The sequence below is a fragment of the Pelobates fuscus genome, chromosome 5 (genome assembly GCF_036172605.1).
Source record: "Pelobates fuscus isolate aPelFus1 chromosome 5, aPelFus1.pri, whole genome shotgun sequence".
In the NCBI taxonomy this organism is placed as follows: Eukaryota; Metazoa; Chordata; class Amphibia; order Anura; family Pelobatidae; genus Pelobates; species Pelobates fuscus.
This window is the reverse complement of record NC_086321.1, coordinates 167,467,599-167,484,764: the sequence shown is the minus strand read 5'-3', so window position 1 is coordinate 167,484,764 and position 17,166 is coordinate 167,467,599. Positions and strand designations below refer to the sequence as shown.

The 17,166-nt window shown below is 37.3% G+C and overlaps 1 protein-coding gene across 3 annotated transcripts in view; it reads left to right on the top strand.

Annotated features, from left to right (window-relative positions):
- The window catches only part of MYO18B (myosin XVIIIB), a 560,248-nt gene that overhangs the window by 322,231 nt on the left and 220,851 nt on the right, over window positions 1-17,166 (top strand). For all 3 annotated transcript variants that reach the window (XM_063454642.1, XM_063454641.1, XM_063454640.1), the window contains exons 30-31: window positions 3,723-3,877; window positions 11,611-11,734. In XM_063454642.1, the coding sequence (XP_063310712.1) occupies window positions 3,723-3,877; window positions 11,611-11,734 (279 nt within the window). The remainder of the gene's footprint in view (window positions 1-3,722; window positions 3,878-11,610; window positions 11,735-17,166) is intronic.

Here is a 17,166-nt window from a genome sequence, read left to right as displayed (position 1 = left end):
CCCCCTCATCACCTCCCCTCCCTCTCTCACAACCCCCTCTCAATATCACCCCCTCTCAATATTACCCCTCCCTCTCACATCACCCCCTTACCATCACCCCCCTTTCCCTCTCACCATCTCTCCCTCTCCCTCTCACCATCACCCCCTTTCACTCTTACCATCCATCTCTCTCATCATCACCCCCCTCACCATCAACCCTCCCCTCTTACCATCACCCCCTCTCATTATTAGCCCCTCTCCCTCTCACCATCACCCCCGCCCTCCCTCACACCATCACCCCCTCACACCATTCCCCCTCCCCCTCACACCATCACCCCCTCCCTCTCTCCATCTCATCCCTCTCCCTCTCTCCATCACCCTCCTCTCACCATCACCCTCCTGTCACCATCACCCTCTCACCATCACCCTCCCTCTCAAGATCACTCTCCCTCTCCCTCTCACGATTACCCCACCTCTCCCTCTCACAATCACCCAACCCTCACACCATCACCATCACCTACTCACACCATCACCTACTCACACACAGGATCAATCCCCTTACACACACAGCCTCCCGAGACACACTGTTAGCATCACCTCACACTGTCACTTCCCCACACATTGTGACCCCTCCCTACACTGTCATCATCCCCCTCACACTGTCAGACTCTTCATGCATCCACACTCACATTAACCACTCCTAATCCTGTTAACCTCACCCCCTCCAAACTCACCTGCCCTCACTCTGCCACACTCACCCTGTCACATTAATCCCCCTTAATCCTGTCACACTTGTCCCTCCTACCATGCCACAATTGCCCTGACACACTTACCTCCACTCGCCCTGTCACACTTCCTCATCAAACCATGTCATACTCCCTCATTCTCTCTCACAACCCCCTCCCACCCGGTCACTTTACCCCCTTCACCCTGTCACACTCTCCCTGCCACTGGTACCCCTTTACTCACCTTGTCACAATCACCAGCTGAAAACATTCATCATACACACACAGTCAGGAAACCTAGCTTTGCCATAAACACAATGCACAGAGGCCACATGGCAGACCCCCCATACACAAAACACACTTCAAGCAGCTACCCCATACACATGTGGTCCCAGATAAAAACACAAGCATGCTCACAGAGATATACATTCACACAAACAAGGGTACTCTCTGTCACACACACTCTCAGGCACATACACAGGTAAACAGTGCATCAATGTGTATATGTGACAGTGTGCATGTATTGGAACTCTATTTTTTTTACTTTGGTGTTAGTGGGGCCTCATGTTTGAGTTTCGCCTAAGGCCTCATAAAGTCTAGAGCCGCCTCTAGACTTCTGTATGTTTAATATCTATTTCAGGGAATCTCAATATGTTTTAGAATATTTTAATTTGTTGTTTCACATTCAGTATGATAGGAAATAGTCTATTTAGCTTGATTCAGAATGGTACTATATTAATTGTATTCTATTAAGCTATGTTACTAAAGGAAATGTTTAAATGTTTAGCACTCAACAACAAACCTTATTAATATTTAATGCCGAATGTAATCTGCTTAATAAAAGCATGTGTGTTTATAAGGAACCTAGAGACCATAACCTTGACTTAGTTAGCTTGGTCTTAATTCCTAACATGAGAATCGCAAAGCTTCAAAACCTCTACCCATTTAGTAATAAAAATGTTAAGCAAGGTCACTTTCCCAAATCTAAAAAGAATGATCTCAGAACATTAAAATATGATTAAAATACAAGCTTATTCCATAGAATGGATGAAATGGAGAATCAATTTTGGTTTTCAGATGCTTATTGTCTAATTACAGGCTTCATTAACTCAACATTTTGCTTATTTAATGCAAGTTTATAACATTTTTTGTTACTCGTTTCCGCCAGCTGTATGACCCAGAACTCTATAAGATCTTGTACATTCTTTGTTCTATTTTTCACTCTAATTAAGCAGTATTTTAGCCATGCACTTGTTACTGTGTTGCTTGTGATCAGTGAACATTGCATGTCTTACAATTGTTTTACTATAATCCATCTCAAACATGCTCAGGAACCTACTTATGTCTGTGTGATTCTTTCATTGTTCAGTTGGATTTTTTTTTGCTACTATGTGGTGATAATCGGCTTGTGCTCCAAAAATCTTGTGTTTTTTTTCTCAACCCAGTTTCAAACTGCACTGTGGTTTTATTATCATATACAATAATGAGTTGTTTAATATCAGAATGATGATAAATAAAGGTTTCTGTTTTCAGCTGTTACTCTATTGCATTCCCTCACTTATCCACAAGCCTTACCTCACCACTCTTCATGTGTTTCTTCCTGGATACAATAATTCACCCCTTAGATACCTTAAACTAGTATTAACACTCCAATATAATGCAATAGACCACCTCTCTCCTGACCTGTGGGGTTAATCAAAAGTAAAGGAAGGGACACGAGTAAGGTATGCTAATCTTCTCTTTGGGAATTGTGCAGGAGGCATTTGTTAATGCATATTTTGGCCTCTTGGAACCAAAATAACAACGGTCAAGAACTACACTTATTAATCATTAACATTAGCAAATAAACAAATGACTATAACTTATGGTGTATACTAGTCATCCCCACTTCTGTCTTGAAGACAGCCATCTTGAATGCCTTAGCATGATTACTATTTGTGAGATTCCTGACCTTTTCCAGAAAAGCATTCATATAAAACCATCCATAGTTCAAACCCTTTTTTGATCTCATCGGGCCTCCCTCTTATTAATTAGCCCCAGTCATCTGACTTCACCTACCTCTACCTCTTCCCATTTCTTTCTACTCTTTGTAAGTATACCTACTATCCATACCATGGTAATACATCAATGCATTCATGGCTATGACGAAATATAGGACAGTTACCTCGGCAACTCAGTAAGTTGGGAATTTTATACCATTTTTAAAACACAAATCTTCCTGAAGATCAAATAAGCAATCATTCACCTTGATTTGTCATTAAATATGCAGCACAATTAAAATATCAAACGGCTTAACTTGAGGAAAGTTATCTTATTCATTTTAATATTTGTTTAACTAATTATTTTTCAATGTTCGGATGAGTCCATAATAAAAATGGTATACATAATCTGTAAGCATCTATGTTTTATACAAGCTGAGAAGCACAATTGTCATGGTCAGTAACCTTTTAATTAAATATTAATGAGTTTTATACATACATAATATTCAATGCTGAAAGACTTATGAATCTGTACGAGCAGAACACATTTTATAATTGTCATAAGATTACATTTTAAAATAGTAAATTGAATTATTTAACATCCATTCTGATTCTGCCTTGTATTTCATATTATTACTCGACTCAAGCTTTTCTTGATTGTTCCTTTTAGACAGCTCACTGCTTAATGTTCATCAAATGGCTTTATGCAAAATAGATATACATGAAATGCATAAGCGCTTTCTTGGATTTATCGATGGTAACAACAATATCCTATTGGAACTTTCTCATATTTTTCTGCATAATATATATAATTTCCATAATCATGGCTTGAGCTGGTGACTGATTTACAAAGGTGGTATTCTTGTGCTTTTTTCCAACACAGATTGCAATAAACCTATAAAAAAAAGAATAGTACAGTTGCTTTGGGGTTATCTGTCCATTAAAAAGCAATTTCTGCCTGTAAAAATGTGTGCTACGGAGCATAAATTGTTACCTAAAAGTGCGGGTATCATTTACCTACTATCTCTTGATTCCACAGATCAGTGATTTGCAAAGTGCGTATGAAAATGCTAGGCGGACAGCTCAACAAGCAACGAGAAAGTGCAAACACTTGACCTCTGACCTTGAGGATACTCGAGTGCTAATGGAAAATCAGCAGATCCGTAACCATGAGCTGGAGAAAAGACAGAGGAAGTAAGGCATATAAAAAGACCTATTTCTGAAGTTTTTAATGGCTGGAACTTCTGTATTCCTTTGCTAACAATGCATGTACTGAATATCTAAAAAGCCCAACAAAAATCGCATAAATCATGATTTGCTTCAGTGCCCAAGCTCTTGTATTTCTCATAGATGCTCTGCTAGAATATTTATCTCTTGGGCCCCTCTTGCTATCACAGGGTCAGTAAGTGAACTTTGTCGATGAGTAGGACTGAACAAGTGCACGCAAGTGTATTCCCAATGCATTCTCTATGATGACTGCATTTGGCATAAAGCTCAACCAACTCCCCATCTATTATTTGGGCATGCAAGCATGTCACAAAAACTTTTCTCACCTTTTATTCCTTGTTCAACCTCGCTATGAATTTGTTTATATTCTAGTTAGGACTTTTTTTATCTGCACTGTTGGCTTAGTATCATTTTTAGTCCATACTCCATGGGTCCCTAGTTAATAAATGTTCACAGCTATGTTCATAGGTCTTTATTCACAGACAATAAGATGGGAACCTTGTGTTACACTATTCTGGGTTACAAGCAATACGTATCATACCATTTATTTTCTGTTATTGTGTTTATATACCCTGGGGTTGCTTGTTAATGTTATCCAGTGGTTACAGCTCCACTGTGATACGTGGCTGTATAGTAGCAAAATGGTAAAATAGAAATAATTAAAATAGCAGCGTTGTAAAAAAAAAAAAACCAGGGTCTCTGCAGCTAACTAATTTAAACTCATTACTATTATAGGTTTTTTTCATAGTTGGTTATAAACACTACTATAAAACAGATCATTAGAAAACCTCAGCATACAAGTCATCAAATTCAGCGTACAATTAAACTGAGAGATAAACAAAAAAATAAATATCTATACTTGTAAATGCAGAACTCTCTCCACAATTCAGAACATTTGCACTTAAAAAAAAGGGGTGAACTTGTGTTTTTTTTTTTTTTTTTTTGTACAACTTATTTATTTTAATGATGTGGAACAAGACAGCAAGTAATAAGTTTAACAACACAATAATAGGAGCACTTGTTGGAAAATGATCTTGCTTAAAAAGACATTCCAAGGTGGACTATCCGACATTTAATGGGTTACAGCGATGGTATAACAACCCCTTTGCTATAGAAATATTTTTGTTCATAAATAATTACACATAACATTTATTTAAAACATGGAATGCATAGCTTGAACATAACATTAGGCCTAAACAGCAAGTATATAATAATATATGTATAATTATCATTTAGCCATGATTTACCTATCTGTCATTTTTCATGTATATATTCATCCTATGCAGAATTAATGAAGGCAACATTAAGTATTAGTGTAGAAGTACAAATATAGTTTTGAAGCATACTGTAGATGTGAATAAATATAAATTCATTGTTTAAATATATTGCTTGTGTGTTTGCAAGGAGTCTGTTTGAACTTTCGGAACGCAGATTCCAAAACTGCCAAATGAATGCGAACATTATTACAGTTACATTTCAAGCACCATAACCACTGCAGGGGGCTGTAATGGTTATGGTGTTTGGAGAGTTAATTTAACCATAATCATAGTATGTTGGATTGTCACTAGGAGAACAGTTCCGCTTGCATGAATCACAGACAAAAAGAAAATCTTCAGGCACGCAAGGTGTTCAAGCCGCAGGCAGATTTAATGGTTCAAATAAGAGCAGCAACGTTTCCACCTGCTAAGAGGTCTTTGTCAAGCTTACATGAATCACAAGCATTCATTCTTCTTTCAATCCTTTTTTGACTCCTTTTCAGAGCATAATAAATGTGCTGTACACACTGGTTGCAGATGAGAAACAGAGATGTTTGTCTCGTTGTACCAAGGCATGTATATTTCCCCCCAAAAAATGTCCTGTCCTCAAGTTATTATTTTTTTGATGCTCTGTTGGTTGTTTTGTGTCCTTATACCCTTGGTGAGAGGGTTGAAAGATTAATGTTTTTTTTAGTTATCATATATATGGTGTGATATAAATACTTAGGAACATCATGGATGGGTGATCCCGGTTTCATATCATTCCTCCTCCTCCTATTGGGGAGGTACAGGTAATGACATGATGCTAATTAGGTGAGTGAATTTAGCCAGTAAGTGAGCAGATATGGCCTCAAACATAATGACAAACTCCCAACATGCTGTATATATTTTCACACTAGAAAGGGGACTAGCAGTCAACCTTTAGAAAAGTGTTGATGATGTTAGTGCATTATAGATATATTCTTGTTGCCCAATAGTAAAACTATAAAACATTGCTCTGTCATATTCCTTCCAAAAGTATTATTTATTGATAATATTTGAAAAAGCTTCCCCATCTTGGAACTTGGTTGTAGCTAAATAATTTATTCATAACAAGTTTTTATGCCTCAGGTAGTCATGATTCTGTTAGAATTCTGCAATACATCACAAAGGAAGGTCTGTGTAACTTATACTGCAATCAGTTGGAGTAAATTTTCGTTAACAATGTAACCGCCATACACTGTTACCCTATATGTTAGCCATCATCGTACGGCGTCTATTGATATCTCACGTTGCTTCAATTTATAAGACTATATTGGATTTACAGATTGTGCTAATGAAAGTTTGCTTTATTCTAGCACTGACGGTATAATATTTTATTATTGCATACACAGAACACACTGTATCAGTAGGATGTAATTATGCCAATATTAATATTGTGGAGAATTTATAATACTTAAGACTTTTTTTTTTATAACCACCTATTGTGCTACAACATAAAAGTTATTTTCAGCATGAATACATATTGTGTGTGTACATATATTTTATATTATACCTGTATAAAGAGAAAACAACCAGTATAATTGCTACATTTTCAGGTAATTCAAAATGTAAATATCAGCGTATGCATGCTCATGACATATGTATTTATGCACATAATTACCTGCATACTGGCAGGAATATAAGAATTCATCTTTATTCATTAAAAAGGTCTGGGTAGAGGGCACCAACTCAAAGGCCAGGGACAGCTAGTGTTAGCACATAATTGGTAGAAGTAACAGTACAAAGTCAGGGATGGCAGCGTATGGAAAGTCTTAAAGGGACACTGCATACCTTAAAGCAATTTAGCTTGCTGAAAAGTTTATGTGTAAAGAGTGTGTCCTATTTTTTTCCATTTTGCAAACAAACTGTAGATTTCAATAGAAATTGACACTTTTATAAATGAACTTGATTACAGCTGTTGGCTTTCAGGCAGACAACTGGTCCTGTTACCTCCTGGTTTTGTTAGCTCAGTGGAGCTAAACTCAAGAGGCAGCAATTGCCCAGAGCACCTGACTTGCAAAGACTTCTCATTGAGCTGCCTTGGAAAGTCTGTGATTGAACAGTCACAGCAAGCCTGGGCGGGTTAGAAACGGAAGGTTTACAAAGTCTGCAGATAAGATAACTGCAGGTTTGGCAAGATGTTTTTAGATATACTACAGATGAAAAATCCACAATGAAATACATGAAAGTTTTCATTTGTGGTATGTCTGCTAAATGGTGATTTTTTACTCTATTTTGTATTTGTGAAGTATAGGTTCTCTTTAAATACTGCAAGCCTTGGCTCGTAGGACATTTTGCACAGCCAACAAGCTGCCTCTAGAATTAAAGATAAGCTAAGTGGGAAAAATAATAAAATAAAATAAAACCATTTAGTGATGAAATGCTTAGAAGCTTCATATATAGAAATGTATGACAGTCGCAATCTCAAAAAAGAAAAAGAAAAACATAAGATGCCAAGAAGACAAAAGAACAGATGTGACAACATAGCTTTTAAAATCAGTCTTTGGTTTTACAATTTAAAAAGGTTAAGAGCTACAGCATACAGTAGACAGTAACAAGAACATCTAACGTAAAATAACACGCAGGCAATGCATGCATTAAACCAATTGCTGAAGCACGACATTCACACAGTATTTTCTCATATGCTGGTAGTGCTAATTGGTAGCTTTGACATTTTAAAGGTTACAAAATTTAGGCAAAATAAAATCTCCTTTACTTACACTTCATATTTATTCATTTTCTTGTTGAATTTAAACGCAAGGTAACAAAAAACAGAAAAATACATTAACTGAGAAACAGTTTAGATTTAGAGTTTTCTAGATAAAGCATGTCAAACTCAAAGGCTAACACAGGCCAAATAAACAAGATTTAAGTTTATGCGGGCCGCAAACCCCTCCCCCCCCCCCCCCCAAATTTCAGTTTTCACAGAAACGTAGGTTTATTTAGAAAAGGTCAGTATAAAAAAAGTTGCCTAACTGACACTGGACTTCCTCACGCTCGCATGGCTTCAAAGTAAACAAAAGAGCAAATTATTTTAAGGAGACATGCATTTGCATATAACCAGTGTTTCAGTCCAACTACCTTGACATATTAAGAAAAGTTTGGTAATGGGACTGAAACGGTGAATGCATGCTGTTGCACAGCTGTAAAAAAACAAATGACATTAGCTTGTTGATTTTGAAGTCCTATGAGGGTGTTCTGCATTTTGGCTGAGATCATCAAACTTGAAATGCTGCGATGCCATTCGGCATCTACATGGGGAGAGTTCAGCGCCTACATGCAGACCCAATCTAATACACTGCCCCCTTCCCCTGTTCTAATACACTGCCCACAAATCCAATATATTTCCCCAAATCCAATCGAATACACTGCCCCTTAATCTAATACACTGCTCCTCCTCACTCCACTCTAATTTAATACACTGCCCTCCCTTCTCCCATTCTAATACACTGCCACCAAACTAATACACTGGCGAATACAATCCCCCAAATTAATACACAACCTTCTGCGTCCCCCCCTCCCTCCACTCTAATACATTGCCCCCACTCCCTCCACTCTAATACATTGCCCCCACTCCCTCCACTATAATTGAATACATTGCCCCCACTCCCACTACTCTTATTTAATACACTGCCCCCTCTCCTAATTTAATACACTGCCCTTCCCTAATTTAACACACTACACAGGTCGGTTCCTCATGCTCCTCTTCTCCTACCTTAAGATGAGCCACGCGTCCTCCAGTTCCAGCAGGGCAGGTGCTCCCATGGCATTGCAAGCAGTAGGGAAGGGGGAGTGACTGGCCTGCTCTGCGCACTGTAGGATCGCCGCTGCGCAGCCGCCGGATATGACTTAATCCGCTGTATGCACATATCTGGCGGCCAGCGTAGACTAATGCTTAGTGTTCTTGCGGCCTCCTGAGCACACGATCGCCTGTGGCAGGGCAGACAGGAAGCAGACAGGAAAAATCTTTCCTGTCTTGCGGCTGGTCGCAATCACAGCACAAAGTGGCTCCGGGGCAGGTGGGCCACAAAGATACTCATTGTGGCTCGCAAGCTTGACATGCTTGTTTAAAAACTGTCATTGAACATATTCTGATATATATTCATATAAACATAAAAACCTATATAAATTCTTCTTTAGAAATTGACTGTAGCAGTGTATAGAGGCAATTACCGAAAAGGTCATGGATTACCTAGTTGACGCAGAACACCTTGTTCTATAGAAACAGCTAGGCTTTTAAGTTTTTTACAATCTTCCACATACTTTTATTGGTGTAACAAGGTGGCAGTACACATATTATGTTACATAAACTCACTCACACGTGTGTGTGTGTGTGTGTGTAAATTTTTAGCAAATCTCAACATTTATTCTACCTACCTTACTGCATTCCTGTGTGTGTAGCATAGGATAATTAGCAGCATGGGGAGACTTTACAAAATAATATTAATTCATGAAGTGCTCCTGAAACCATTTAAAACTTTGACAGAAACAAACAGATTACAAATGGTCAACTAGATTGCAAACAGGTTGCAGATAGGGCTGTGCATGGGCAAAAAATTTGGTTCGTCGGGACTTCAGCAATTTGGTTCAGTTCGGCACTTCCGAAATTCGGAACTGCGGCAATTCTGCATTTTGACAATTCGGGAATTCAGCACTTTGGGAATACAGGACTTCTGCAGTTCCCTAAGCCTAACCCTAACCCTAATCCTACCCCTATCCCTAACCCTCCCCTACACCTACACCCGCCCCTAACCCTACCCCTAATACTAATTCTAACTCTAACCCTAACCCAACCCCTAACCCTACCCCAACCCTAGTATCGTTGGGGTAGGGTTAGGGGTAGGGTTGAGTTTAGGGCTAGGGTTAGGGGTAGAGTTAGGGCTAGATTCCTGTCATCATTACTTTAATTGTTCCTCCATCTCCTGTTTTGCCACTTTTCAGAAATCCGAAACACTTCAGCACTTCCGAAATGCGGCATTTTGGCTCGGTTCGGCACTTCTAAAATTTGGCACATCAGCAATTCGGGACTTCAGCAATTCGGCACTTCGGCTATTCAGTTCGGTTCGGCACTTCCAAAATTCGGCACTTCCAAAATTCGGCACTTCAGAAATTTGGCAATTCGGCACTTTGGCAATTCGTACATTCTGAAGCATCCGAATGTCTGAATTGCCGAAATTCGGACAAATTTTAATTCGGACTGAAACGATTTGCAAAACGTTCCCTTCCATGAGATGATGAGAAGGTGGACTCTTACACACTTTCATACCAATGTACACAGATATTTTAAACCAATGGACCTTCGTGAAATGGACAGGTCACTATTCATGACCAATTTATGCAACTTGTTTTTCTCTTTAGCTCACTGTCTACATATAAATACCATCCTGGGGACCTGTAAACTTGTTTCAGATCTTATCGCACTGTTCATCCATTATTGTGTTCACTTGCCTGGATATCCTACCCTCAGATGACAGATTGCAGCAAGCACTAGGTCACAAATTACCTGACTTTCTAAGCTACTCTTCTCAATAATCTAAAACTCTTATTTATAAACACTTATTCTCAAACTTTCAAAACCATCTTATTACACATTTGAAAGCATTTTTTATGCATATTTCCCAAACCTTCGCACTTTGAAGATCTAAAAAAAAATTGTAGTAATAATTAAAATGAAAAACACTTAAAACAAAGTTTGGCACAATGCCAATTTTTTTTAACAGCTGCATATGAATTTTGTTTGCTGACGAAAAACAAGTAACTGCTGTAATGTCTGGGAAACATACAATGGTCGCCTACGGGGATACAGCTATGCAGATTAACTAGGCAGACTAGTTCAAGGTTGAATGGATCAAGTGTTGGAGCTAACTATGGTGTTTACTTTCAATGCAGTGGGTGCACTCTAGCCATGCCTCTCAGATCCTATGTGGTTATTGTTTTGTCAATTTTACCTTGACCAGTAGATATACATAGAACAAAAACAAATACATTTCACTGTAGACATTGAATCCTTTGTTTATACATTTTTTTTACCGAATCCAGCCTCGCATTTCCAGATAAAGGTTGTTAGAGATAAATGCGGGTCTGTAAGGTATTGGTAAGAGTACTTTGGGAAGGTTCCATACCATTAAATATAATCTTTTGAATAGAAATGACAAATTTCCATGAATTTGTCATTTTCTTCAGAAACGTACAATTCATGATGAATGCGTTTTGCCAGCCAGGGATATCTAATCATGTTTTATGGTGACAGAAGTGAAATGTCACCCAGCAAACGTTTGGAAAGTAACTCACCAAGTTAATGATATTGCTTTTTCCTGCTATTTTACTTTCTGCTCATCTAATCCCTCTATAAAATGTTCGAAGTGGTGATCCCAAATCAGCCATCTATGGGAACAAGAGGTAACTGAAATTTTTGTTTTGCAGGTTTGATATGCAATTAGCTCAAGCTATTGGAGAAGCAGTTTTTGAGAAGAGTCTACGTGAGAAGGTGACACAAGAAAATACATCCTGCCGATGGGAAGTTGGAAAACTACGACAAAATTTACAGGTGAAATCACAGTTCAAATCTTTGCAGGTCAGAGAAATATGAAATTTGTCAAAGATATTGCGACAACCACTTGGGCCAATCATACTGTTGTATGGCTATGCATTTCAGGCCCAACTTTACCCTTGGAAATTTGCAGTATCTCTCTCCGCATTGTAAATATATTGTGCATTTTATTTTTACCTTTGTAAACATAATTGAACATCAATGCTTCATTCTATATAAAACAATTATATATACACTAGCCATCAACATGGCTATCAACTGGCCAAGTGTCGGCTACAGTGTTTTGAAGCATGCCACCATTGGTCTCTGGAGCAGTTAAGATGTGTTCTCTGGAGTGATAAAACATGCTTTACTATCTGGCACTCTGATGGACGAATCTTGGTGTGGAGCATACCAGGATAACATTATCTACTGGTATGCATGGTCTAGTGCTATTTTGCATGGTGTGACTAGGCCCGTTGCTCTATGAAAGGGAAGGGTCACTTTATTGCTGCAGAATAGAGATTGTGGCCGTATTAGACCAGTGATACAAATGTAAAAAAACACATGAAACCATATTGTAATACCTTTCTTATTAGACTAACAGAATTTTTTCTCAAGACTAAAACATTTCTGAGCAAAAAAGATGTAAAAAATTCAAAGATGATTTATGATACAGGGGTAAAGCAACATGGAACAGAAAGTACACAGGTCTGATTAGGGTAAAGAAAAAAAAAAAGAAAATAGACACCATTCTTTCAGAGGGTCGTAAATATTATGTATGTGAGGATGAATGTTCATAGTATGACAACACCTCAGGAGGTTAGACACATTTCCAAGTAATCTGTGGGGATTATGGCTTTGATAGAGGTTCCTTCATGTTCCAAAGCCTAAGAAATGATTTTGTAACACATCCCAAGCTGATCTTTGGGGGTATTTTCTTTTGATTGCGACATAAGGTATGTTGAGGTGTTATAACCTACTTCACATTCATGGTAAGGTTCTGTATCTATACATTAACAACTTTAAATTAACGGTTTAAATTAACGACTTATATAATCAAGATTGGAATGTGGGCTCTAGTTGAATCCAATGATCAATTAAATTTGACTTATGGGTGACTGAGTAACTAAAGGAGTAATTACTTTTTCATAAAGAGACAGTTATTTCTGAATAACTTTATTTTGTAAATAAGATTAACATTTATGAACTACATTTAGTGTTTACTCAGTGTTCTTATCTTTTATTACAATTTATACAAAAAATCTTAAATGATTCAGCATAGCAAATTTTAAAAATTCAAGGGAATAATGAAATAGGTCAAATATTTTCTCAAGTCACTGTGGAAAGTAAATGCTCAAAAAGTAATAATATTTGCTTTCTCTGGACTTGTAATACCATTTCAAGACAAGAAATATTAAAGCAGGGTAACCTCTGTTCATGCCACTTGTAGATTTCGAACTATTGGCGTACTGTCCGTGGCGGCTATCACAATGTATGCTGTAACTGGGATAGGCTAATACTTAACCTTCTAGCTATGTAGCTTGCCTTATAAATCATTGTAAGCCTCCTGAATAATAGAATCCGCATTTCCAATCTCATGTCTCATGTAATTACACCTTTTATACTGTCACGTTAAAGGTACAAGAGCCTGCAGAGTATTGTTTTCTCCAAGATCAATGAGTCAGCCGCAGCTCTTCTATGAGTTCAATAACTATTCAGTTTTCTTTCAGTGGCAAGCAAAATGCAGCTATATATATATATATACATCATTATGAGAAAAACAAAGCCAAACATACAATGGTGAATAAAGTTTACAAAACACTATCACATTACAAAAATACATGATTAACCACATTGGATTATTTTGACTAGTTTAGAAACATACCTCTCAGCTCTCCTGGCTTAGGCAAAACCAGCACAAGCACATCGTTAGTCGTGCTCTTGATATGCAGCACAAAATCAGAGCACTATGTCCAAGTTCAGCAGAGCATGGCTTATCCTACGTGGAATGCGTATAGCACCTGTCTATCAGCCTCCGAAATGTCACTTCCCTTTACTATATGTACCTTCCCCTTCATCTCATCCCACCCTTTGCTGAAGCTATTAATTCTTAGCTTTTATTTGAGAGATCTGACTATATTTTACTTTATCACAGAAGATTGAAATATCACACATGCTTACTCCTTTTAATTTGCATAATCTGATTTAAATTTGCATATATGTATACCCAAGAGTGCCAATATCATCTGATATTCTCCATATCTCACGTGCAAAGTGTAGTAGGACACATGTGGTATAAATGCAATAGGTGCTATTTACAGACATTTAATAATAGTTATGCCTTCATGTATTCACGAAAAACACAGATGAAAGATAGCTGGTAGGTGTATATATTTTAAATTAAAAGTTGTGGTAAACTGAAAACAATGTGTAAAGTCATTTTGGCTCTTCTTCCTCTGTATTACGATAAATTCATTGAATTGATAACAGTTAAGTACTTGGAACAAAATAACAAGAAAATGCTGGATTTTTCTACTCATCAATTTTGGGCTTACATATGGAATCTAATTTTCAAGTCACTGTTAAATGAATAAATACATAAACAGTCATGAATCTTTCTCAAAAAAGGAACCAATGCAGGAGGTGTCCAAAACATCTTACTTAATATCACAGGACTCAAGATTTCACGCACCGCTAGCCATAGTATGCTATGACTTGCAGTGCTAAGTATTGAAGGCCTGACTCGTAAAAAGGGACTACAAAATGTAAGCCCTGCTATGAGTTTCTTCCTTATTCCTGACAGCGAGGGATCACTAAAGTAATACTTGTCTTTAGGATAATTTATTTTGAGTGCTATCGGAGTCTCCTATCACTCACCAGCACAAACAAAGTGAAACTACACATCTGATTTATCGAGGCATATAATGAGAACGGCAAACTTTGCCACAGGGAAAAATGTATTCAAAGAGTACATCAGTCAAATGCTGCATTTTATGCAAAATGGCACTGATTTGAAACAAAGTGCCGCACTTTACATAACAATGTGCTGAAAATCAGATGTGTTTGTATACATTCTGGGTAATAGAGTCCCTTAAAAATGTGACGCTGTTCCTGCTTCTGGTCAACTATTCTATTCTATTCAAAAATCAGGAATATTTTTTTCCTGGCATTTCATTATAAACGGTAAGATTTTTGAAGTCAATGAAATGAAAATAACATTCTTGAACAATGCCTGTATAGTCTGTACCCATTAGATTTGTCATGAGTTTTATTCCGTGAACTGAGAGTTGTTGAGAATTGACAAGGGAATTGTACGTTTTAGGTTATAATAGTTGAGATTAAAAACAGCTGTATTGGAAATGTTTTCCAGATCCGCTATTTTGGGTTTAACATCTTTAATTTCTGGACAGTTCTCTTTCCAAGCTGATTGGAACACGGCACATACATACTGCTACCACAATGACCACTTCAAATCACCCATGGTGGTTCGAATAACTATTTCATCTGGATTTTGCAGGTTGAATTTCAATTCACCACAGTTCACTGTGTAGAGAATTAACCTTATTTTTATTTTACTAAAGTGTTTTTATTTAAGATGTTTTGTATTTGTAGGATATGGAAATTCAATATATTTGACTCTATATTTTTTACTTTTCAACAAGAACACAAGGGGGCTGGAATTTAATTCTGCATCCCTCTGGGCTGGTTTAAGCGAGATATTGATAACTAGATAGGTGTCATGTAGTGCTAGAGGGGAAAGAAGATGTACAACCACAGATGTGTTCAGCACATTTCATTAAGATGTGCAATCAGTAATATATCCATTTTTTAAATTAAACGCCTATATGTAGGCAATATTATCTAGATCAGTAAGTACTTTTATTTTAATTTACCAATCAAATGTATGTGTTTTTGTTTTTATTGGAAAAATGTAACTAAAATGATTCAGATCTGCATGAATACACATATAGATATACTTTAAGAGAGACACACATACAACACACCGATTGACATGCACATACAGACACACACAAAGACCCACAAACACTGAAATACATGCACAGGTACACTCACACACATGCATTTACCCTCACTCTGAGCCCAGCTTTCACTCCCGCAGTGTGTACTATTGTCTGGCACCAAACAAGTCTCCCTGCAGCACTGCCTGCCTTTATTACATGACAGGAACTACCAACAGAGCCAGTGCAGCCAGGATTTCAGAGTGATGGACATCAGTGGGCCCACTGAACTGCTGGGGCTTTGGTGCCATCACATGCCTGGCTTATGGATAAGATTGAATAGGTGTCGTATCAAATGAAGTGCCACGAATAGCCATTGGTGCTATATATTTTAAATAGCACAATAGCCATTGGTGCTCTATATTTTTAAGATCCCACTCGTAGGTGCCCTCCCTTGCTTATGTCTTTTTAGTTGTCATGAATGGGTGTATATGGAAAGATGAAAATCTGTCCACTGCAGTATTCATGTAATAAGAAATATGTTTTTCTAGAAACTATCTTGCAGACTCACCATTTTAGCGAATCTTTGAAAACCTTGCTTACTTAAAATATAAATAATAAACAAAGCACTGAATGAATTTAAAACATACTTTTATATATTTGAGATTAGAATAGTATGAATTTGGAGAAGAATAGTAGCTATTGCTTGTGTTTTTGTTCATGTAAAATAGTTTCTTCATTGTAATTTAAATTCACCTTCTGCAAACGCACAGATCGGGCATTTAATAAAAAAATCAACGTATGTTACTCATCCCTCTAAAGATTTACCAAACTAATCTCTACTGAAGTTAATGTGGGCTAGTTTTTGGCAAAACAGAGATAAGCGTTTGTAGTGAGTTTCCATTTAAACCAGTGTTCTACGATCACCCGAATGATACCAAACTTTCAGGAGTGCAGAGAATCATGGTAAACATTTTATAAACTTAAACACTATCTAGAAATGTGACAGTTCCTCTTTAAAAAGAAGAGCATACTCTCTGAGTGTGGTTAAATATATTTTACGATCTGAATCTGGGAATTTTCTGAATAGTTCCATGCACATCCCCTTTCACTATCTACTTGATGCTGTAATTACACATCCCAAATTAGGCCATTTCTGTCACGTCTTATTTTTGGCTATGCAATTATGCACAATTTGCTAATTTTGTACACAGATGAGGAAAATCACTGAAGTCACATACTCTAAAGCTTCTACTGAGAACTTGAAAATTAGATGGAAACTAAAAGCACAAATTGTGTTTGCCTTTGGTAGTCTGTCTCTCCTGTAAAGCTGCAAAGGTTATTATATGCCTACAGGAGTGAAATGAGATTTCCTCATATAATTGGTATCAATTAAAAAAGATTGGCAAATATAAATATATGTGATCTGTGTATATGAGAGAAAAATCTGTGTAATTATTGAGAAAACTATTGTTTACCTAACTGAAT